Consider the following 23,886-nt stretch of genomic DNA (forward strand, 5'->3'; position numbering starts at 1 on the left):
GGTGTGTATTACAGACCTCAATGATTGTGTTTGCAAGTGAAAGCTGAGAGTTAAAAGGTGGGTGCTCCTGGTCCAGTTGGACAAGTTTCAGCACTGCAAACTGAAGCAAGAGGAGCTGGTATTTTAAAATGAACACACAGATGTGACACAAATTGTCAAAGAAGATTTTGCTGTGAATACCCCAATGCTGTATCTTTTGATTCTTTGTCTGGGGGATCTAGAAATGCCTTTGGCTGTAGTTCATCACTCAAATAACAAATGATGCTAGGATATCAGGGCCTTACCTGTTGCTGTAAAATAGGTAGTGCTGCCTTAATGGCACACAGCTACCGTGTGACAGCAGTCTAAGTAATTACACTCCGTTGTGGATAAATTTGCCTCTCTTCCTTGTTTATTTTACTTCTGAATGAGAGCCTTCACTAAGGCAAGAAAGAGTTGATTTATGCACTAGATCCAGTATGTCCCCTTGGGCCTCACAAATCCTTCCATGCATTTTTTCTCTAAAGGTATCCCAATAAGAGCAGCAATCTAAATAAACTACAGCTATTTGAAGGAACTACTTAGGCAGCTGACTGCAAAACCTCAGATTGTATTTTAAATCCAGTTCCCACTTGTGACCATGGCATTCAAAGACAAAAGGATCTTTGTTTTCTGTTTTGATTCCCAGTTATGGTTCAAGAAGATTACCATAGCCAAAATCCATACCACAATGCTGTCCATGCTGCTGATGTCACACAAGCTATGCACTGCTATCTGAGGGAGCCCAAGGTAATGACAACCTTTCACACTGATGTTGCTGTCAGATGATTCTCAGATGTTTTTCCCAGGATTGAAATAGAAACCCAAAAGTTATTTTTAGATAGCAAAAAGCAATTGAGTGCTGGAAGTCAGCAACAAGTCAGGAGCAGTGTTGGCTAAAGATTACAGACATTTCAGTCAAGCTACTAGAGTCACTTCTCATCATGCAGGCAACCTAAATGCTATCATATAAGCTCCAGCCACCACAAAGGTGTGTAACAGCCACCCAGCAGTGGCTGCAGTTCTTCTCCCATCAAACTCAACAGAAGGCAATGCATGCCTGCGCTTCAGTCACCTCAGGGCATAAGGTCCTCTCATCAGTATTTCAAAATACCAAATTGGGTAGTGCCACACCAGGAGAGGGCAAAACAGTCCCTTAAGATGGGTCTGTTGCAAGGGTGTCCTCTGCACAAGTGAACAGCAGCATTTAACTGCTGCAGCAAGTCCCTGCAGCGTCAGGGTGTGACATTGCCTTAAGTTACTGGAAGGCATTGTGATAGTGCAGTGCTGAGCCACAGTGTAAGAACATGACTAGTCTTTCCTGGCCTGACTTAAATTAAAGGCTTTTCTGCTCAAATTAGCAGTTTGTTACACCAGAATATAGTAATGATAAGTGACGACAGGAGCAGGCCCCAGCTTTTCTGTATTTTCATCTTCTGCAAGATGTGCAAGTCCCTTCTGTCAAAAAGTGCAGAGGACAGCCAACATTCAGAACCCGTACCATTACTGCTCTTCAGTTCTCATCTTGGGATGCTTCTTTCATCTCATAGACCTGTACTCTGTACAGACTCATTGGGCTGATAATAACTGCCTCACAGAAACAGAAAATGCCAAGACTTCCTTTCAATTGTAACCAAATTTGGGTCTACATGTAGCAGAAACATAGTTGGACAGGATTTCAAGCTTGAATGTTTGAAGTTATAAAAGGCAAATTATTTTCTCTAAGAAAATGCATATACTTGAACTGTGATATCTAACAGCCAACTTTGAAATTTCAGAAGTTGATAAACCACGTATTTTATAACACTGCTGTGCTAGAAAAATGAAGCCTAATGTATTGTTGGTATTACTAAATACTGTGTGAGGCAGAGCTCTTACTATGTATGCTAATGTGGGCCAACCTGCTAGTGTATTTGTTTACTTTTTTTAACTGAATATTTTAGACTATGCTCAAGCACTTCTATTGCAACAGTCCTTACATTGCCATGAGTGATAAAAGAGATAAGAAATACAAACTGTAAAAAAAATTATTATATAGTCTAATATCTTGATAGATGTTTCTTCAACAGTCACCTTAAAAACATTCACAAAATTTATTTGGTATTTGACATTTGTATACAAATGCCTACAAAACAAAAACCAAGCAATGTCATGATCTCAGATGGTTTATTTGCAAAAAAAAAAGTGTTTACTGTTCATGTTGTGATTAATGTGTGTGATGATTCAGCTTGCCAGCTTCCTCACCCCGTCGGACATCATGCTGGGACTGCTAGCTGCTGCAGCCCATGATGTGGATCATCCAGGGGTCAACCAACCCTTTCTGATTAAAACTAAACACCACCTTGCCAGCCTGTACCAGGTAAAACTGTTCATCAAGGTGCTAGTATGCAAAATGGTGTTAAGGAGAGTTCAGGCAATTTGCAAACTTTAAAGCTAAAGTCTGGCAGCAGAAGGTTGCCAGTCAAGTCATCCTGTGCTTCAGAGTCTGGATAATTTCAGTTAAGCTCCTCACTGGGTGTCACTTCTTACAGCAAAGTTGATAAACACAAGAAATAAGGTGGATATGTCAGATTTTGTTGCGGACTTTTGTCAGTTGGGTGGATTATTTCTGTTGTAGGTCATCTGGGGTGAGGAACTATGGGTCGGAGATGTAAAATCATGACAAGATAATTGGTACTTCATCTTCTTCCAGTGAGGAAGTAAGCACCAGGCATGCTCTAAATTGGTGCTGCATTAAAAGCAACTTTTGCTTCATATGGCTGAAGTAAAATTCAATACTTAATGAACATGGCATTAAAAAAACCAGAAGATAGAGGAAACTAAAGGAAAAGTTGCAGACATTTACAGTAATGTTCCTTGAGAAAGAAAGAGAAACAGCCACTAGGTTACACCACAGGCTGTCTAGACCAGTATCCTGTTTCTAAGAGCAGCCAGTATAAGATCTCAGAAACATAAGTCAGGGGTCAGTACAGAGTTGTCCTTCACCTGGTGTACATAATTCCTGCTCTGGCCAGCTGTAGTAGAAAACTTCTGAAAGAAAACCATAGATCCTTTTGTTCGATAACTACCTGTGAATCCATGCTGCCTGATTTTATGGTCCCTTTTTAACATATTTGAGGTTTTGACCCATGGCAATCATTGTAGCACTGTATTTTATCTACAGCTGTTCTATGTGTATAATTTTCATGTGCACGTATATGTTGTTATTATATATGTAGATCTCTATTCTTTGTGTTGTACTTACATATACATGCCAGAGCAGTGCTGTAAATCTTAATTTCTGTTGCAGTAACCATAGTTCATAGGTAATAAATAGGGATGGTATTGATTTCTAGCCTTTAGAATCATAGAATCATCAGGATTGGAAGACATCTTTAGGATCATCCAGTCCAACAGTAAACCCAGTACTGCCACTGTAACCCCTAAATCACACCACCCAAATCCAGATGCCTCTTAAACACCTCTGGGGATGGTGATTCCACCACCTCCCTGGGCAAGCTATTCTAAATCCTGACCACCCTAAGTGTGAAAAATTTATTTCTAACATCTAATCTGAATCTCCCCTGTCTCAGTTTAAGGCCATTTCCTCTTGCCCTCCCACTGCAGGCACAGTAAAATAGACCAGGTCCCCACCTCACTGGATCCTCCTTTCAGGTGTCTGTAGAGAGCAATGAGTGCCTCCTCGAGCCTTCACTTTTCAAGAGTAAACAAGCCCAGCTCCCCCAGCCATTCCTCATAAGATGTGTTCTCTAGACCTTGTTGACCTTTACTGGACACACTCCAGCACCTCAATGTCCTCTCAAAGTGCAGGGCCCAGAACTGAATGCAGTACTCAAGGTGTGGCCTCACCAGTGCACAGTACAGAGGAACAATCCCTTCTGTAGTCCTGCTGGCTCCACTGTTCTTGATACAAACCAGCCAAGATGCCATTGGCCTTCTTGGCCACCTGAGCATACTGCTGGCTTATGCTCAGCCAGCTGTTGATCAGCACCCCCAAGGTCCATTTCCACTGAGCTGCTTTCCAGACACTTTGGAAGAGTCAACTTCAGTCTTTTTAATAAGGTGTCAGGAATAGAATATCCCAAGTTAAAAATTATCCTCTGTGAAGAAGACTCACTAAGAGCTATGTACCTTTCTATACATACTTAGCAAATGCAGAGATTGCTGTGATGTGCTTGCTACTCAGTAAGAGAGTCTCTCTTGTTCTCCTCTACTCAGTGTTTGAGTTTTCACATTACACATTGCATTATGTAATGATGTGACTGTCCTGCCCTCAGATATGGGAATGGGCTGGACTATGAGAGCTCCAGCTAGGGCACGGTAATGCTCAAACACTGAAAACTTGGTGACTGACCTCATCATAAACTGATGCAGTTTATTACATCACACCCATGTGTGTCAGGTCCATTATTCCAGTCTTTTCTAAATGCCAAGCCAGCTCAGTGAGGAGGGAGAAAAGCCAGGGGCTTAAGCCAAGGGACTCTGGGAATGTTATGTTAAAGATACTTTGAAGAGGAGTGAGAACCATTCCACAAAAACCCTTGTCCTATGAAAAAACAAGTCCTTCTCAAATTAATAGTGAAAAAGAGTAGTATATAATCAGGTTGAAAAAACAGGCTAATCTGAAGGAAATATAGCTAAAATATTAGTATTTTGGAGAGGTGGTTTCTCATCATGGCTTGAATATACTTACAAATCTTGGTTAGACAAGGCATTGACAATGCAGAAAATGCAATCTTTCAACAGCAAATGAGATTTTAAGCACTCTACTTGTGGACATTCACTGGCAAGTTTGACTTATTTTATCTGAAATTCATCACAGATTGTTTCCAAAGATTTTAGTAGTATACAGTATGTGAATGCCAATAAAAATAACTGCTGGAAAAAAGTTCTGCTGAGAACATTTTTAGTAAAATTTTAGATTCAGCGAATAGTCTTAAAACATGTACTTTAACATGTGCTTGAAATTGAAACAAAAAAGTTCTTGGGTTTTTGGTTTTTAAGTAGCAGAGCCACAGAACTGCTGGGATTAATCAGAAAAAGGGTCAAAAGAAAGTAAGTTTTAACATAGCTGGCAGTCATCTGTCACTGGGACAGTGGGATTATCCATGTCTGGCATCTCTTTGCTTTTGATGGTTTGACATTTAAATTCAAACTTTACATTTACATTTGGAAGAAAAGGGTTTACAAAATGAGGTATGTCAGTATTTGACAAAGATGCAAAGTGTTTGACAGCTTCTGAAGTGCATATATGAGAAGAGTCATGTTTCAGGAAGATAGGTAATATCACTTAGGACTTCAGAGATTTCAGTATTTATTTTCAAACTAAATCCATTTTGGTTTTGTAATCTATAAGGTAATTGCCAAAAGAGTCTATCGCATGTGATTGCATGCACCACAATTTTCCACAAAAACGAAAGCGCCTCATTTAAGTCTCCAGTATTACAAAGACAGCTGAGAGTGTAGAAAGTGACTGTAGGTGTCTGGAGGTCACTTAGTTCTCCTGTAAGTAGTGCAGGAGAACTTGTGTGATGTGATGCAGACTTTGCTTCTAACCTTCATTGCCTGAACTGTAAGTGAAGAATAAGAGTTTAGACATGTGGAAAGAACACATACAACATCTTAGTACAAAGCAGGTTTCAGAAAACTATGAAAAAACACTTTACAACTTTAATACAGAGGTATATAAGCTGGAAACAAGAAAATACATTTTGGGCATCAATTATAACAGTTCTACTTAAAAGCACCTTTTCTAATTAAAGTGTCATTGTTGGGTATTTAACATTGTGTAGTCAGACCAACTGCTCAATGACTAAGATTGGAAGATGACTAAAATGACTAGATTGAAAGAAATTCTGATCCCCTCTGACTTGAAATTAAAATTGTTGTTTACTCTGCACCAAGTCCATAGCAAGTCTTCCTCTCTTCAAGCTAGTAAGTTGGTATTCTTTTTCAAATGCATATGTCGAGTGCAGTGGTTCAGATAATTCAGGGAAAGTCACAGATTGGAGATACTCTTACAGTTTAAGTAAAATAAACAGGAGTTTTTCCTCACAGTTCTGAAGTCTGTTTTAGTAATCCACTGGGTTTGGGCTATAAATGTGACAGAAGCTTCCTACAGTGCAGCCTTTAAAACAAACTTGCACTACTAAGTTTTTTTAAAGAATAAAATGCCAGGTGAAGCAGAGCTGAGAACCCCAGTCTGCAAAGCAGCACGCAGACTTCTCCCTGCCTGGGCTATCTCCCCCCCAGCCCAGGTGATTAGATGGCTTGTGGCAATTAGTAGGCTGTAGTGTGTTCCTAGGTGGAATAGCTGACTCTGCTAATTGTTGGCAGCTGCTTCAGGGATTCTGGCACCTTACATTTAAGAGGTGAATCATTTGACTTCATGCTCAGTTATTGCTTGTTGACTTGACCTTTCCTTTTCCCTCTTCCATTACTTTCAGCGTGGGAAACCAGACAGTGCAGCAGTGTCAATTTAAGGTTCTCCCTGTAGCAGGAGGCAACTTGCAGAAGTGGAAGTACTCTGGGATGACTCCCTGAGTTTGTTTTTCTCCCTTGAGTAACTGTTAATTGGATGCAGGAAAGTTCTCAGATGCCTACATGCTCAGCCCTGTTCTGACTGGCCATCAGTATGGTCAAAGAGTAGTTGCATCCATGGAGTGTAATTCCCTGGTTGAGGTTGAAGCAGCTCCTCACAGCAAGGAAGGCTGCCACGCTGAAAGGGATGTGGGGACATAGGGGGATCTGCCCTGTCAGAATGTTTGAAGAGTACAGTCAGACCAGGGTCACAGGAGTCTGTGCACACGGGCACTGTCTTAAACAAGTGTAAGCCTTCCCAAAAAGCAAAGGTGTCAGTAAGGTAGAATCTATCTAATTTACCTTAGGGTAGGAAGATGGCAGCTCATCGCCTTGGGGGGACTCTTGGGACCAGGATTCAGCTCTGTGATGAGGTAGGTGAAAAAACGGGGGGAAAAAAGTAATTGTTTTTATGTCCTATTACATTCCCTTATTTTTCTTGGTCAGAGTATAAGGTTGCGAAAGTCCATCCTGATGTGCTTAGGCAAAAGGAGAAAAGGGATATTTAGGCAGGCAAATCAACAGAATTGCTGTCTAAAGTAATTGCAATATTGTGTTGCATAACTGATGTTGAGATCTGAGTCTGTCAGCTCTTCCTAAAGGACTTAGTTTTTGCATAGTTTGAAAGTTTTGGTGTTGGTTTTACTTTGTTTTTTCCCATAGTATCCCTGATATCTGCAAGGGAAACAAACAAGCAAACAAACCCAGAGAAATACCGAAGCAACACTGTTTGCATGAATTTGAAAGCAACAAAAAGTACTGCAGAAAGCACTGTAAATCCAATCTGCACTCTCACCTTTCCAGTAATTTTGAGCACGAAGCTTCAGGAAAAATGAAAATGCAAATTGGATCTTGGTTACTGGCAACGTTTAGTGTTTCAGCAGTCATTAGATATGACAGGATTACAAAGGGGAATGGGGAAGCTGTAAGGAGAAAATACTGCTCAATCCTTTTTGGAAAAAATGGAAACTGTGTGTCATATCCCACAGGAAAGGCAGTACTAGAGCAGCAACAACCTCAGACTGTGTATAAAGGAGTTAGAGATTAACAGTGGCTGGAAAGAGGGATTCTGATTCTAGTTTCCCACTTGGCAGTGACAGGGTGGAGTCCTTGCTCTGCTACCTGCTCAAAAGGTTTGATTATGTTTCAGTATTTTTTAATCCAGTGTTTACCTACTGCAAAAGCCATAAACTGCCTCAAACAGGGAATAGATGCTACAGGTTTCTGAACAAGTGACATCTCTGAGGCATTTCATGGTACTCTGTGAACTAAACAAGTGATGATTGTCAAATGCCTTGCGTGTTAGAATAGTAATTTCAAGTTATCAGACACAAGATATCCAATTTGTTGTAATTTACTGACAACTTAGAAAGCTGGGTTTCTGTTCCCCAGCAATTTTTTTCAACCTGACTTTGGTTCCACTTAGTTGGAAGCAAGCAAACAAAAAGGACAGAAATTTGCTGCAGAAATTTGTTGCAGACTAAGTTGCTGAAGCCTGCAAATGCTCAGCAATACTGCCACTCTTCTTGCTTTGACTGAACAGCTGCAAACAGTTTACGGTTCCCAGACACCAAGGGAAATCTGGCAGTTCAGTTTTCTTTTTCTTGTCCACTCTGCATTCAAACTGTAGAGGCTGAGAAGTCAACCCAGGATCAGTAGGAGGTAAAAATCTGTTAGATGCAACCTACGTTCTGCTCAGATGAGATTAGCTCCTCTGTTCACAGCAGGACTCAAAAACTGAAGCACGGTAGGACTCTAGGGCTGACCTCATCTAAGAAACCCAGAAGCATAAGGTCCTTAACTGTAGGAATCTAGTCCAAATGTGGCTAAAAAGCATACATCTTTTAGACTGATGTTACAGCATGTCCAACCAGCTCTGGGTATCACATGATATAGCAAATCTGTATCTGCACCATGGATAACCTGCCTAATCCTTGAATTTATTCCTGTTGTTCCTCCCTAGAATGTTTCAGTGCTGGAAAACCATCACTGGCGATCTACCATAGGAATGCTTCGAGAGTCGCGGCTCCTCGCCCATCTGCCCAAGGAGGTGACGTAAGTGTCCACTACAAGAAATGCATCACTGAAAGTAGTCCATGGCTTCCTTCACTCTTCTTAAAAGGACACTAGCAAAGAGGCAGAGGCTTCAGAACTGGCTGAACTTGTTGCCCTCACTTGGTGTCAGTATGAAATCATGAGACAAAGGTATATAGCAGAAGTATTTTCTAAGACCTAGCCGCTTTGGCAGCACAGGAATGGCCACTTCTCAGCACCAGAAGCATGGAGAAGCCCAGCAGGAGTGGACTTTTTCAGATCAATTGCTGGCATTTTACATAGCACCAACCAAATATGGAAAGATTCAGTGACTTTAAAGGATAAAATAGGAAAGGAAAGGAGTTGGTCAAGTAGCCCAGACTGCTTAGGACTTCCATGCCTGAGAAGGTGTGGTCCACTTTTTATGGGTGAAGCAAAAAAAGGCAGCAACATGAGCATGTTGGTCAAGTTGCTGCTAGCTGTACCTGCTGGTTTTGTGCAGTGCTAGTCCCACCAAGGAATGGAGATTGAGCCAATGAACAGACTGCAATACTAAGTTTTTAATGACAGTTGACCTGGAAGCAATAAGCTCCATATCCTTCCAGAAATTCTTTGCATCACACAAGAACTTCAGTTGGCCTTCAGTCCAGACCCTTCGCAATTTTGACTGCAACTTCAAAGTTGCAGTACTCACTGCTCAGCTCTGAGCAGCTGAAGTAAGATGTATTTTTCTTGATGCATCCTGCTGTTGTTTTGGGGTGATTTTTTAGACTTTCCTCGCACTTTTCAGAAGCTTTTTAAACAACTTGTGCCCACAAGTATTTTTCTTCTACATTATCTATTCCTCTTGAAACCATTGAGGCAGGTAGAATGGTTGTACCCCATAAACCCTAGCAGAGACTGATCAAAGAGATCAGACTGGATCCACAAAGAACAAGGAACCTTTATGCTAGCTGTGATCTGTAACAGGTTGTTTTGAGCTATTAATGCTCAGTGATTCCATGATTAAAGGGGCTTATTTTCCTCCATTGCAGACAGGACATCGAGCAGCAGTTGGGCTCCCTGATCTTGGCAACAGACATCAACAGGCAGAATGAGTTTTTGATCCGTCTGAAATCTCACCTTGACAATCAGGATTTGAGGTTGGATGATGCACAAGACAGACATTTTATGCTTCAGGTAACTTAAAAAAGATAATTTTTTCACTATCGCTTTTACTTATTTTTCAAGTCACTGTATTTCCTAGTATATGTTAGAGTAGCATGTCTGAACATCAGCCTCTACTTATCTGTTACCATAAACACTTCCTTCTCCCACCTGGCATGGCAGGCAAGCATGAGGTGCCTCAAGTATTTCCTTATGCAATTTCCTTGAGTTAAAAGCTGTGAATGCAACAGACACAGGACAGTATCAAATGCTAAGAAATTAAGATTAGCTAGTAAATTTTATTTCCAGAACACTGCTTCTCTTGCCAGGTAATTCTTCAATTGTAGTGTCTGTCTCTCCACAGGTGTTATTTTCTAGCACCATGCAGGAGAGCCCCCTCAGTGGTGTTCTTTCCAGGACAGACTGATATCAGGTGGCCAAGTCTTGCTCCTGTGATGGATGCTCAGAAACTGCCTTTGCAGAGACAGCTGTTGCCATGGCAGCAGATGCTTCTCTAGTGCATCTGCCCAGCTAATGAAAAAACTATGCTTTATTCAAAAATCAAATAGATTCACACTGGTTCTTCCAGCTAAGCTGCAGTCATTAGCAGACTCTTCAGAATAAGCTTCTACCTATTAAGCATTATTGTGATTAACTAACTGCATATACTTGCTTCTTTGGAGAAATTACATTAATTTCCTTCTTAAATACGTGAAGAAGTTGAAGTAATCAGTGTCATTTATAAATAAATAACTGTGTGTTTTCATTTTGTGAAAGTTACAGAAAAGGTGACTGTTGCAAGGAAGGAAGTGCTGATCTGTTCATTCTTCCCCCTCCAACAGTGTGGGAAATGTAATAACTGCTCACCTATTCTGCATCAAACACATTTTTCTGTCAGATTCCTGCATAGACCATGCAGGGCAGGATGATGGGCCTATTATATTTCTGGACAGAGTAGGCTTGAAAGTTGTAAAAATGCCAGAAGCAGAAGAATGAAAGTTTTCAAGTATGGCAAAAAGATTTCTTATGCACTTTCTTGAAGATAGGAACTAGGGAACAGACATGGTAAGATTTACTTACCTGGTGGATTAGTTGTGAAAAAAAAAAGAAAATATCAAGAAATCTTGATTTACTGTAATAAGCTAAAGAAAGTTTGAAAGGTCCCTGTAATAGACAGTAACATTAAGGCTAATCACCTTAATCCAGAGAGCAAAGTGACTTGGAGACTTCCCTCCTCCTCTGGTTCACAGGTCTGAATTTATACAGGAAATATTTCTTATGTTTTCTCCGTGGGTGCCAGAATGACTTCTGACCTCTGTCAGACTAACTGACTGTGTTCATGACATGAACATCTTGTTCCAAGGCAGTAAGACAGCCAGACTACTACATGGTTTACTTTTCTGAAGCAGTTACTTGATTTTAAAAACCTCTTGCCCTTCTGTACTCATTCCCCTGCAAAGCACTTAAAACTACTAGTTAAGTGAAACTAAGCCAGGGGCAGTGTAGAGAGCCCTGTCCTTAGCTTTGTAAACAAAAATATGCAGACATTAAGATGACATGTAATTGAAGTAAGATGCAAGGTCACTTACTGAGACCGCAGAGAAATGATGCCCAAATACACTAGCTTGGCTCTTCCCTTCCTTGTCATCAGCCATGGATACTAAGCCAAGCAGTCAGCAGGAGCCAGCCTGAGGCTTTTGTTGGCTTACTCCTTGCAAGGAATATCCAAAACACTTGGCAGCCTTGGAATTTCGCCCTCCTCTTGTTCTCACTATGGTAAAGCACAGGGCTGAATGAAAGTTTTGTTTGCAGCTTAAATGCTCTTTCCTCAAAGGGCACATTTGGGTGAGGCTGAGTCTGTAAAAGGTAATCTTAACTCTTCCAGCATTGCTGGTGAGTCCTGGGAGTTCCATGACTGCAGATTTACTGCTGAAGCATGGCAAGACAGTAACCTCTCACTCCTACTTTTTGTCTTGCTTTCAGATTGCACTCAAGTGTGCTGACATTTGCAACCCTTGCCGGCTCTGGGATCTGAGCAAACAGTGGAGCGAACGGGTCTGCGAAGAGTTTTACCGGCAAGGTCAGCCCCTTCAACTCACAGTAGTCCCGTTTTACCTTAACTTTCCCTGGTTTTTGTGTGACGAGTCAGAGGAAGCATTCAGCATAACCACCTTACCTTGAAATGTCCCTCGAGGATGCAATGTTCAGAGATATACTGACTCATTAGAAAAGTGGGAAGGGGCAGGAGAGCAGTAAGTGTTTCTCTGCCCTTGCTGTTCCTCTACCAGCATCAGGCAGGAGGGAGGGCTCTGCTGGGCCTCAGTGCTGGAATTTGCCTGAAGAGCCCATGTCTGGGTTCTTCCCTGAGAGCCCTCCAGTCACCATTAGCATTTCTGAGCTGGAATGGTACCGGAGCCACACTGCCCCAAAATCCTACCACTGTCCACTGTGTTTTATCTCGTGTTTCATGCTCCCACTGCAACTCTGATGGGAGCCTTACCCTCACTGTTTCCCAAATATGACACATTCTTCTGCCTACAAATGCAGAGAAAGGGTTCAAACACGTTTCCCAGCACGCTGTTGAAAGGGCCAAGGCAGGCAAGCCAAACCTCAGCTAGAACCTATTGCAAATGTTTTCAAACCCCTGCAGAGAGCGCAGTCAGGCAGGGCTTTTTTTGAAACACAGTAATTACACCACTTGGCTCTATCTGCATAGGCAAGGTCATTCTGTGCTACAATACTGGGTGCAGCAGAGTTTAATCACTGCTAAATTCTTTGTTCAGAGTATCCTGAGAGTTGGAAGGCAAATGGTGCAAAGACTGGAAAAGCACACAGTGAAATTCTCAGTTCATTTAAAATTCTGCACTACAAAATTAAGCCACATCTGAGCTGGTACCTGGTACAATTAGTCCATAACAAGTACAAATGGGTCAGCAAGTTAATTTTCAGCCAATTTGCAGTTTCAGCTGGTAAAATGTCTTTGGCTTTGATGCCTTTGAAGCAACATAAGCAACTTGCCAGGTGCAGGTTGATTTAGTCAGATGTATAGTCAAGGCATAATCAATATCCAGCTCATGAGAACAGGGCCCCAGTGCTGCAGTACCTCACCTTTAGTGTATTGAGCGACCATGATGAGAAAGACAGCACTCTCAGCTCCTATAAGTGTAAGCTTTTTCCACAGCCCTCAGGATTTATTAGTCTAATAACTAAAGTACACCTCTGAAAGGAGACACCCAAGTATATGACACCTGTTAGAAGCGTCACAGGGAATAAAATGCATTTCATGTGGGACAATATACAGAAACTGTGGTCTGACTATCACTAGTGGCTGTATGATACTGTTAAGTGATACAGAAAATCCCAATATTAAATACTTTAAAATGTTTTTGTAGACCTCTCTACCCCTTTACATACAATGCTGGGACTTAAAGGTATTTTTGGCACTAAGTTCAGCATTTGAAAACCATAGGTCTCATGTTTTGACTTTTAACTATAGATGACACAGAGAATACCACAATTAGTGCCATGTTTAATCTGCCTTCTAGAACAAAGCTTTAACGTTTTTTTATCAAACACTTCTAATGCCATTTTAATAGAAGCGGATCCTGATCTTCCAGTCTTTTGGTGCATCTCCTACATCTGTTAGTAAATAAAATTAACAACCCAGGTACATTTCAGGGAGCACCTGATGTCTACAGCAGCTCCCAACACAAACTTTTCTTAGAAAAATACATTAACTTGTTTTCAGATGTTTTAAAAGTCAATTAGAAAGACAGGGTAAGTAATGCAACTTGAATTATTTATATAAAACTGGAACTGGTAAGAAAAAGTTTCAAGAAAATGGCTATAAGCAACATGAATGATCAGTTTCTCTGATGAGGTTTTAGAATTGCTTGGAAGGTTTTACTTACCATGACAGTTCTCAGAAACTAATTTATGCAGTTCCTTCTTCAGCAACTTGAAGCATAAGAAAATACCATCATTTTAAGTTCTTACCACACAAAGGAAAATCTTATTTTTGTCAATTAAATTAATTCTCGAAGACAAGAAGATGTTGATTCATTTCGAGCCAGGCAGGTCAATCATTTTCAACCCAGAATACCTACAGAGGGGGTGTCACTGAAGTTAGACACATTTTTCAGTCAAGAAGTTTTGAAAGGTAGATAAGAAGACAGCCAAACTGCACATTTGGAGACATGACAAACTGTTATTTTGTGTTGGTTTTGCTGAATTGTTCCTTTTGATTGTTCATGAAGCTAAAAATGTTTCCCTGATATTTTCTAAATAGCTGATTATTACTGAAAAATACTGTGCTCACATTTAAGAAGAAATTTCACGCTGCAAAGGGAAGAAAGGCAAGGCTTAAAAATGCTCATAGTGTTTTATATGGGAATGTAGAACCTGAGTAGCACAACAGCATTTAAGTAAAAACTTCTAGTGGAGAGAAAAGAGCTTCTAAACAAAAACAGCAGATTCAGAGCAAAATATTTCTTTATGGGTTGAATACAGTGTTTTGCCTGAACTAGCAGGTCTGTCTTTCTTACAGGAAAGTTTTGCCAAACCAGTCCTTACTACATCCTTATTAGTAAATCAGATGGACAAAATATTATTGTCTGAGGGGTAGGGGCACATCTTAGCTTCCACACAGTTAACTCTCACTTCCCTTCCACACTGCAGACAAGAAAGTAACCAGGATTGAACACTGGTAGAGAAGGCTAACAATCACAAAAGATGAATGTGCTGCAGTTCCAGACAAAGAGTGTTTGTTTAAAAAACAAAAACACACCCAAAACTTAACTCACTTATAGCAGTCTCTGCATGAAGTAATTGCAGGCATGGGGAAGAACAAGTGACTCCAGCAAGAATAAGTGACTGTTGTCTGGACAGCAATGAGCAAATGAGACTCTCTCAGATGTTTTTCTGCTGAATTCTTAAATTCAGCTGGCCTGTGGTCCTCAGCAACCACTCCAGTATACAGATGGTCCTTGCTGCTGATTACCTTCAACTCCATAAAAAACAGCTCCTGTCACAGCTACATACTGTTCCTGCAGGAATAGTTTCTACTGACTGTTTATAAGCATCATCTCAATGCCAAATCTGATCAGTTCTGCATCAGGAGCTATCTGAGGTGGCATGTGGAGTGAGCAGATCCCCCAGCCAACTCCCACTACAGTACTACTGGAGACACATTTCTTCTAAAGTTTATATTCTGCAATTTCTGGTTTTTGAATAGTGAGTAAATGATCTGAGAGAGTCTATTTTAAAAATTAAGGTTCTCAGAATTCTTACATGCTCAGATTTAATGTTTGTTTGAAAGTTATCTTTTCTTAGATTTTTCTTTGTATGAATAATCAGTTTCTCTAATACCTTAAAAGAACAGAAAAGGAAGGTATTTAGACATTTAATATGGTCATCATTGGTAGAAGATTCCAACTGCTCAAATTCACACAGTTGCAGTCACTGTAAGACTGTGGTATAGGTATGGAGAAGAGATAAAAGTGGCACAAAAAATATTTTCTCTTTTTTTTTTTTTTTGCAGGTGATCTAGAACAAAAATTTGAACTGGAAATAAGCCCCCTTTGTAATCAGCAGAAGGATACAATACCAAGCATACAGATTGGTAAGTATTTAATTCTCTTAATGTTTATCTCACTATGGCACAAGCTGAAAGAGAAGCTTTTGTCCTCCACTCACCCCACCCCACTCCACTCTAGTTGTTGTAACAATAAGAACTGTGGATACCATAAGAGTTACAGAACATGTTCCAAATTAAAATGTTCAAAAAGAAACCTATCTAAGCTAAATGTTCAATAGAAAGGCAAACTAGTCATTGCATAGGAGAAAAAGTATCCATGGAGAACAATTGCTACAAATGTGTGATTAAACACTGGTCACTTTCTTGTCTGATATCTCTACAGAGGGATGTTGACTCTCTCAGATTTTACTGTTACACACGCAAATAAAGCCTTATCTTGTCATGTATGCTGGTCAAAAGCTGTGCATTTCAAAAGGAATCGATGTCTGTTTGGGGGTTTATTGTTATTTGTCATCAGGGGTTTTGCCACTTACATTGTTCTCGAGGCACTCTCGGGGGCATTGCACTTGTGGAATGTATTTGTTGCTCACAAGATGTCTCTTGTGTTTCTTCCCAGGGTTCATGACATACATCGTTGAGCCACTCTTTGAGAGGTGGGCCCAGTTTACAGGTGATACTCCCCTATCTGAAAATATGCTAAACCATCTCAGGAGGAACAAGGCCAAGTGGAGAAGCTTGCTCCACAAGCAACACAGTGGTAGTAGGAGCAATGACCACTCAGGTCAAGTGACTGGCAGCCAGGAACAGACTTTAAATGAAGAAGAGACTCCTTAATGGCAGCTTTGCACTTTTCCTTGTAGCACTGCTATCTCCGTCTTGGTCACAGCAGCAGACAAGGTCCCGGGGAGCCTGTTGTCAACACCCTGCAAAGGGAAGAAATGGCAAAGCAGAAGCTGTAAGGGTCCTCATGAACCAGCCTGTGGTCCTGCTGGGTTTCTTTCTGATCCTCCTGTTTCTCTCCCTCTCTTCGTCCTGTACATGTCTGGTGCCATCCATCCCTCCTGACCACAAACTGCCTGAATGCGGAGTCCTGGTCAGCAGCAGTCACGGCTGCTGCAGAGCAGAGAGGATTCCTGAGAGAACAGGGGAGACAGAGAGGCACTCCTGGTTATATATTCCTTTACCACAAGTCATACTGTGACATATGTATATAGGCCCAGAGCGCCACACATGTTCCAGGCTGGCAGCGGGGCTGCACATTAAACCACCAGCATCTTCAGCATCCAGAGGACATGGGCTGACAGAGACAGTGCTCGCAGAGGGCAGAGAGTCTTGTTGTTTTAGTAATTAAAACAAAAACCTTTTTAACTTTTGTATTCTGTGCACTAAACAACAGTTCTATAAACCCTGGACTGAAGTTACTCCTGGTATACATGCCTCCAGTGTAACAAGGCTCGTTTTGGTAATAATTTTTATGCCACTTTGGATAAAAGGCATCTTCTCATTGCAAGGAACAGTATTCCCTCGCAACTGAAAGGGAAGGTGTAGTATGGTCTAAACCTTTGAAACACGAACAGATCTATCTTTTGAGTACTGTTTCAAGTAACCTGTTTATATTCATACATGTACATTTTTCTGTAAATACAAAGCGCTACTGATTCCCATGCCAAAATACTGGAGTACTGTGGGATTGTTACCTGTAAAAACATTGGCACTGTGAACAGAATACTGTTAGTTTTAATACAAGAGAAAGCATTTGTAAATATGGTATAGAGTTTATTAATATACACCATTGTTTGTGGATAAAAGCCTTAACTTTTAGCATCCTTCATAGCTGCCAAAATCATATGATTACAAGATACAATTCTGAACTGCCTTTCTGCTATCCAAGGTGTATCAAAGGTCATTAAGGAATGAAGTCTGGCAGGATAACTTCTTGAAAACTTCAAACACATTCCATATGGGTCCGTGTTGTTAATCCATGGCACCTTGCATATTCAGTCTAAACAAATATTTCACAGAGCCTGAAATTTTAAGTTTAAAAAAAAAAGCCACAGAGCAGCACCACATGATTTGACAGTTCAACCTGATTACCACTTACTGCAGTGTGAACTATTACTATCTGGCTTAGTGATCAACAAAGCACGACATTAAATAGTTCGAGAGTCCAGTTGTTTTCCCAAGAGATGTTGCAGTGTAGCTGATTTTTTTCCCCACATTCCCTCCTCAGATAGCCAGCATCAAAAAGCATTTGCATTTTTCTAATTAGAATAATACTTAACTGACTTTTGGATTGGTCTCAGTCAATGAAGGAAGAGTCAGACTATTAAGAAAAATCCTCTTAACTACAGTTAAGAGTAACTGAATAATTTTCTATGATCACATGTTTGTGAAACATACATGGCCTTAACTATGCCATAAACAACCTCAGTTCAGGAAGTCCTTATAAAACTTAAGCTTCCATCATTTCAGTGAGATTGTATATTCTCAAGTGATTGTCCCCTTCTCCTCTGCCCCCAGAAAAAATAACTGCATTCAGGTGAAGAACAGTGTTGTTAAAAACTCCCAGTACATCAAATCTGTGTAGCTGTTTTCCGTAAGAACTAGCAGGTATGGCCTTATAATCCTGTTTGGACGTGAATACCTTGAAGAGGCCAACAAAGAAAGAGCTGTTTAAGTTGGTGTTTGAGAAAAATACTTACTCTTAAAATTGCAAGGGAAGATATAATCTATTTTTCTCAATTACAAGGGATATTGACTTGATTAGAGAAAGTTCATGCTCATAAGGTGACTAATATGTGTAAGTTTTAGTAAACGATATTTTACTCTACTAATTCTTTGTATGTACCTTCTGAGAAAGAAGCTGAAACAGTGAAGTAGGAAGGTGAAAAACACTGTTAGAACACAAAGCACTCCAAGAATGATGTTTTTCTTCCCCCTGTACTGTTACATAAGGTATAACCAATAAAAAAACCTTCTTTCTCCTACTTCTAAATGAGACTCGCATATTAGAAGGACCACAGGAAGCAAAGAGAGAGAGAGTTGTAATACAATTAATTTGTTTCTAACTACAGGACATAATTTCTTCTTAACCACCTGATGGTAGGGGCAGGAGCATCACCACTTTGCAGCTTTTTCGGTGTATCTTTTCTTCTGACAGATTTAGGACAATTATTAGGACATTATGTAAGCAGTGTACTGTACTGCTTAGAAGCACTTAAGTACATACAAAAGGATATAATTTCCCTTGTTTCGTCTTTTACTAAGAAATGGAAGCCCTTTTCCTTCTAGTTCAAAGAATTTTTTTAAATGTTCTGAAATTCAGTTAAATAAACTTGGCGTCTAGCAGCATAGAAAGTTCTTGACAGACATTGTTGAACTGTTTCTAAAGAGCTTACAGGGAATAGGTCCAGCAGGAAAGCTTAGGTACAAATCGAATTTGTTACAGCTACATTAAACCCAACCCCTTTTCTTCAAGTGGAGTCTACAGGGTCCATCACAAGTTTGCTCTTACCAAGTTAAAACTTTTCAACTTCAAAAAGCTGCTCTGAAAATTACCAGGTTGTGGGGGATTTTGGTGCACTGAACATATTTGCTAGATTTTAATCACTTTATCTAATGAAACAGTGCTTGAAATAGGTTCAGGGTGGCTCCTGCAGTGCTTCTATACTTGTGAGCCAGATCCAATACACAAGTTCAGGTCTGGGCCATTTTGCCTCAGGTGTTCCAGACAGGTGTGCTGAAAAGCTAAGCTCTGGCAGCAGATTCCTGGCAGCCAGATTCACTGGGGTCTGTAATGCAAAGTGCTGTCATTTTATTTCCATTAGGAGCCAAACCATGACTGATTACAGCCGATCCAACAGCGCCAGTGCTCAGTATATGCAGTCACGATACATACTTGGTATTCTGTAGTTCAAGAGGGCATTTCTGCACTGGGATTTCTCCCTGGGATGCCAACAAAAATAGAAAACTATGCAGATAATGCAGATTTCTGTGTTGTCAGCCCTATTAGCCACTTTACAGGAAGCCCTTGTACATTATTTTATTTTCCTACTGGACCAGTGCAGCTAAAAGATCTTGAAGTATTAAAAATGAGTTAAGGTTTTCATAGATGGAAATAAGAAGAAAACTGCTAAAAGCAGGTGGATAAAATGTTTTTATGCCTCACAATTGCAATTCATTTGACTAAAATCTAGCTTCTTTAAATGATAATTTCATACCAAAGTGGCAATTCTGTATAATTAATAATCACAAGTGATGGTAATTGAAAATTTTAGGCTGGTTAAAATAATGCATACATATGCATTGTTGATAAGTACAGATTTTATCTACCTTTGGGTTTTCAAGTGTCAGCAGTCCAGCCACCAGGCCAAACGGGGTATAAAGGGACTACTGAAAACATGTACTTTGGAATGCAAGGAACAGAGAGGAGAGTAGCTGAGATAAAACAGAGACTATGGAGGAAAAAGAAAAAAAAAACATGATCTGCAGTTGTATCAAACAAAATCTACAACACAAGTCAATTATTTTTTTATAAACTTGCTCTCATGAAGAAAACCAAAGTCTCCCCAGTGAGAAGGCTGCTACCACAGTAAATGAGATTGCCCATTGTTACACTGCATTAACTATCTCACCAGCTCTTCCAATCTGTGGTTGAAATTTCTGTTCAAAGTTTCTATCAAATTTGACACACAATGCACATCAGCCCTTTCAAATGCATTCTCCTAAGAAAGCAGAAACACTTAAGTAGTTACAATTTTATTTTCAGGTACCAGCAAGGTAGCCATAATTTATTGCCTTATACTTTAGGTCACTCAGCTGAGTTGTCCATAAAGTATGCCCGTTCCCCTCCTTCATGCCACCATCCTCCACTCATGGCCCACAAAAATCAGTAATTAAATCTGAATTAGATCCTGTAAATAAAAAAAAAAGCCACCTCAAAACACAAAACAAAAACACAAGGCAAGCTTCATGCCATTAATATGTATTCAAATTACTTTGATTGGTGCAAACTTACTCTATTATTTGTTTATATAATCCATCCAATATTTTAGGTACATAAACTTTTAAGTGCAGAGCGTAAGTTTTACTTGGATGTAAAATATATTCTGCTTATCTTTGAATTCAAGATTGTATATGTCATGTTTATTGTAAAGCATTTTATATATACATATTCACATATCTTATATACAACTCTATGGGCCAAACAGTGGTCCCCCAACTTCACTGGGACCAAGAATCAGCCCCCATATGTGCGTATATTTGCCATATGCATAATTCTGAAAGGAAGCACTAGATTGTGTGAAAATGCTGTGACTGCTATGCAGTGATGCCAAGAGACTTAACTGTATCTTTTTTAACATACTGCTGTAAGTATTCATCATGTCAAAGAATGACAACTAATAAAAAAATAAAGTGTCTCCAGTTCTTTGGTAAAGCCAGTTGATTGAAGCATCTCTTTAGTTTGCAGAAGACATTCTGGTTTGACAAGGCAGCACAATTCCTGCTGCACCCATCCTCCCACTGCCTCTTCCTACCAACAAAATAATCACTTTCCTAGTACGCTATTTCTGAGAACTTTTCTCTAAATTTCCCCTTAGCCTTGCTGTATAAATTTAAATGGAGTTACCAGCAAGAAAAGTATTTCCATATAGTTTTCCTAGGCATGTAGTAAAAGGATTTTCAAAACCCAGAGAAAATGTTTCTCTGTTTAAGTATTTAAAGAAGAGAGAGTTGTCTTTTACTGTGTTTCAGCTCCAGTAATGATTTCTCCTTGCTATCATTGGTCAGTCTCCATTTTCTCATTTCTCAGTTTCAGACCATGTTATTTATATGTTCAACGTGACAAAGGCTGGTGAAGTTTAATTGAAAATATGAGAAGCATTGATGTTCTACACTGATAAATATTTGTAAGTGAGAAATACTGTCATCACTGATGGATATTTGTCACTACAGGGACTCGATTCATCTCTAGAACCAGAATTTATTTGTACCTCAAAGTCTTTAGTAATAACACTCACATAGTTTGCACCAGTTAATACAACTGAACCAAACATATGAGCTGGAAATATACTGGGTTTCAGTGCTATTTAGCCTACATTTAAAATATACTTTCCTAAAAATATCATCCACCCTTCAGAATCGTAGTGTTTTCATGTGACCCCAGATGCCAGCTGAATTGCAGAATGGATTCTAGAATGAAGCCCCTTAAGGATCTGTCCTGTATAAGGGATGGAGTTGTGATGGTTTCTCTAGGAATAGTTTTACACAGTCAGCATTGGAAAACCACTCAGTTTTCCGTAACAGATTTAACAGTGTTATTTTCAAGTACAGCTAAGTCAGTACATGGTTCCCACTCTGCACAGGCACTATCTGGATGGATGCTGATGTTTTGTGGTTCAAAACAAGTAACACAGACGAGCAAGCTGAAGTGTATCAATAAACAGCAAAAGAAAAATTAATTATATGGCAATATTTTTGCCCTGGCCAAATACTTAACTGTGCTTAAAAGCTCAGGTGGGGAATCTTGGAAATGTAAGTAAGTATTCATTAAGAAAAGAAAAAATGCAATATGCATGTGACAAACAATTATTCATGTGACAGACACTCTTTTACCTCAAGGTAAGGAGGGCAGGGTCTCTCCAATGGCCACAGTCCAGTCCTCTCCAAGATAAAACGAGTGCAGTTACAAAATACACTGGTTTTAGTGACAAAGCAGGTTTATGATGTCCCCACTTTCACACCTGTCGATCTTTCAGTGGTGTTGTATACAGTAAGTCTCAAACAGCTATTTAGGGACAGACAGAAAATCAACCACAGGATAGGAAACGACTTAAATTGGCTCTGCTAGTAAAACCAGTGCATCACCTTACTACATACATCCTGGGCTAGTTAAGATCTCAAGCAGAGTTACACTAAATACCATGTAATACCTTAATTTGTGACAATCGGATTTTGCTACCAGCCGTCCACTTCCTAAAAGCTACCCTGGGTGTCCATGCAGGATCATGTAGACCTACACACACAAGGAAGTGAGTATCACAACAGCAGATGAATTTCATGTCAGATTTTACAGTAATACACTTCAGAGAGAATATTTGAAATCTGTACCCTACAGAGTTTTAAATATATTGTATTAGATTAGGAAGGGGATCTGGGTGTCTTAAGAAGTTGTAACTAAAATGGAGTATTAGAATTAATACAGAGGAGTTGTCCTATTATTTCCACTATTCCTACCACCCAGAGATAAATTCAATGTCATCAGTTGCATAGCAATCATCCCTCTCTACAAAGTGCAAGTAGAAGAGTGGGAAGCGCAAAGGGTGGCAAAAAGCAGTTTGAATCACGAAAAACCTCCGGAAAGGAGAGAACAGAGGAAAAAGAGGCTGTAGCCTCATTAGCACCACCTATAAAAAACACAGAACATTTGAGCAGACTGAGAGCTTCTGCTTTCCCCAAATCAAAACATAGGTAAAACAAAGTAAAGCACTACATATGGAAGGTGCTGCCACAGGAATACATTAACCACATAGAAAAGCTGAAAAGAAGATTGAGCATTTATGTGAACCAAAAGAAAATTCATGGTTAAAACTAAATACTATTGACATTGTAATCCTGAAGAAAATACATTATAATACTTAAATCCACCTTTAGTTTAAAATGCTTTCCTGATCTACTTGTGCAGCTCAGCAGCTGTTACAGTTCAAATCCAGACTTTCCATTCATATGTGCAGAGGATTCCTATGAGCTTAGCTCATCCATAAACATATTTATAAAAGAAATATAGTTATCTAAAAGAAGAATCTAGTGCTACACCTACACATGCCCAGCCTCATCTCTATAGCCAGACCTACCAACACCTGCAGACAAACTCAGGGGTTATCATGTCAGGCAATCAAAATCCAAAGAAAATAGGAAGGACTGAAATGTATGGTAGATTCCAGGAGACTAAACAAGAAAGTGTTGTCCCAAAGACCTCTTGTTTGTATCTTTCTTGTCTTTCATTGAACAAATATATTTCAAGTCAGTCTTTAGAAGGGGGAGAAAAAGAAGATATATTGGTATCAACTGAGAGACCAAAACATGAGTGGAATTACTTTGTTTAAAATGCACTGTTTTGCTGGGACAAGGCTCCATGTATATGACAAGTGATTTGGGACTTGGACACTGCCCTCTGTGGTACCCATGCACAACCGCATTTATTTACCTCAGTATATCAGAGAAGTCACCAACACCAGTTCTACTATTTCTGCATGAAACATTAAGGAGTGCCCATTTGCACTGTGTGCTCAGAAGTACATTTTATCAGCACTGAGGCTGAATTAAGATGCACGTAGATACGTATGCCAACTGCATTCCTAAAAGGAAATCTTCCTTAACAATACCACTACCAGAAGACTGCCTATATAAAGACTGATCTTAAACAAATCAAGAAACATAAGTAAGATTTGGGATGGGTATGTCAGCCACACAAAATAGCAAAGCAAGATTGTCACATTGTATATTTTAGGTGCATAAAGGTGTGAACAACATTTTTAACACAGCAAGCACACTTCCTTCATATAACTTCATTA

General features: G+C 39.8%; 1 protein-coding gene across 3 annotated transcripts in view; it reads left to right on the forward strand.

Moving 5' to 3' along the window:
* Nucleotides 1-20,759, forward strand: part of PDE7B (phosphodiesterase 7B) — a 175,999-nt gene extending 155,240 nt beyond the window's left edge. For all 3 annotated transcript variants that reach the window (XM_071549129.1, XM_071549130.1, XM_071549128.1), the window contains 7 exons: nucleotides 668-768; nucleotides 2,246-2,377; nucleotides 8,561-8,652; nucleotides 9,666-9,810; nucleotides 11,761-11,857; nucleotides 15,317-15,397; nucleotides 15,930-20,759. In XM_071549129.1, the coding sequence (XP_071405230.1) occupies nucleotides 668-768; nucleotides 2,246-2,377; nucleotides 8,561-8,652; nucleotides 9,666-9,810; nucleotides 11,761-11,857; nucleotides 15,317-15,397; nucleotides 15,930-16,147 (866 nt within the window). In that variant the 3' untranslated portion in view covers nucleotides 16,148-20,759. The remainder of the gene's footprint in view (nucleotides 1-667; nucleotides 769-2,245; nucleotides 2,378-8,560; nucleotides 8,653-9,665; nucleotides 9,811-11,760; nucleotides 11,858-15,316; nucleotides 15,398-15,929) is intronic.
* The last annotated feature ends 3,127 nt before the right edge of the window (nucleotides 20,760-23,886 follow it).

This window comes from Pithys albifrons, chromosome 2 (assembly GCF_047495875.1).
Source record: "Pithys albifrons albifrons isolate INPA30051 chromosome 2, PitAlb_v1, whole genome shotgun sequence".
Lineage (NCBI taxonomy): Eukaryota > Metazoa > Chordata > Aves > Passeriformes > Thamnophilidae > Pithys > Pithys albifrons.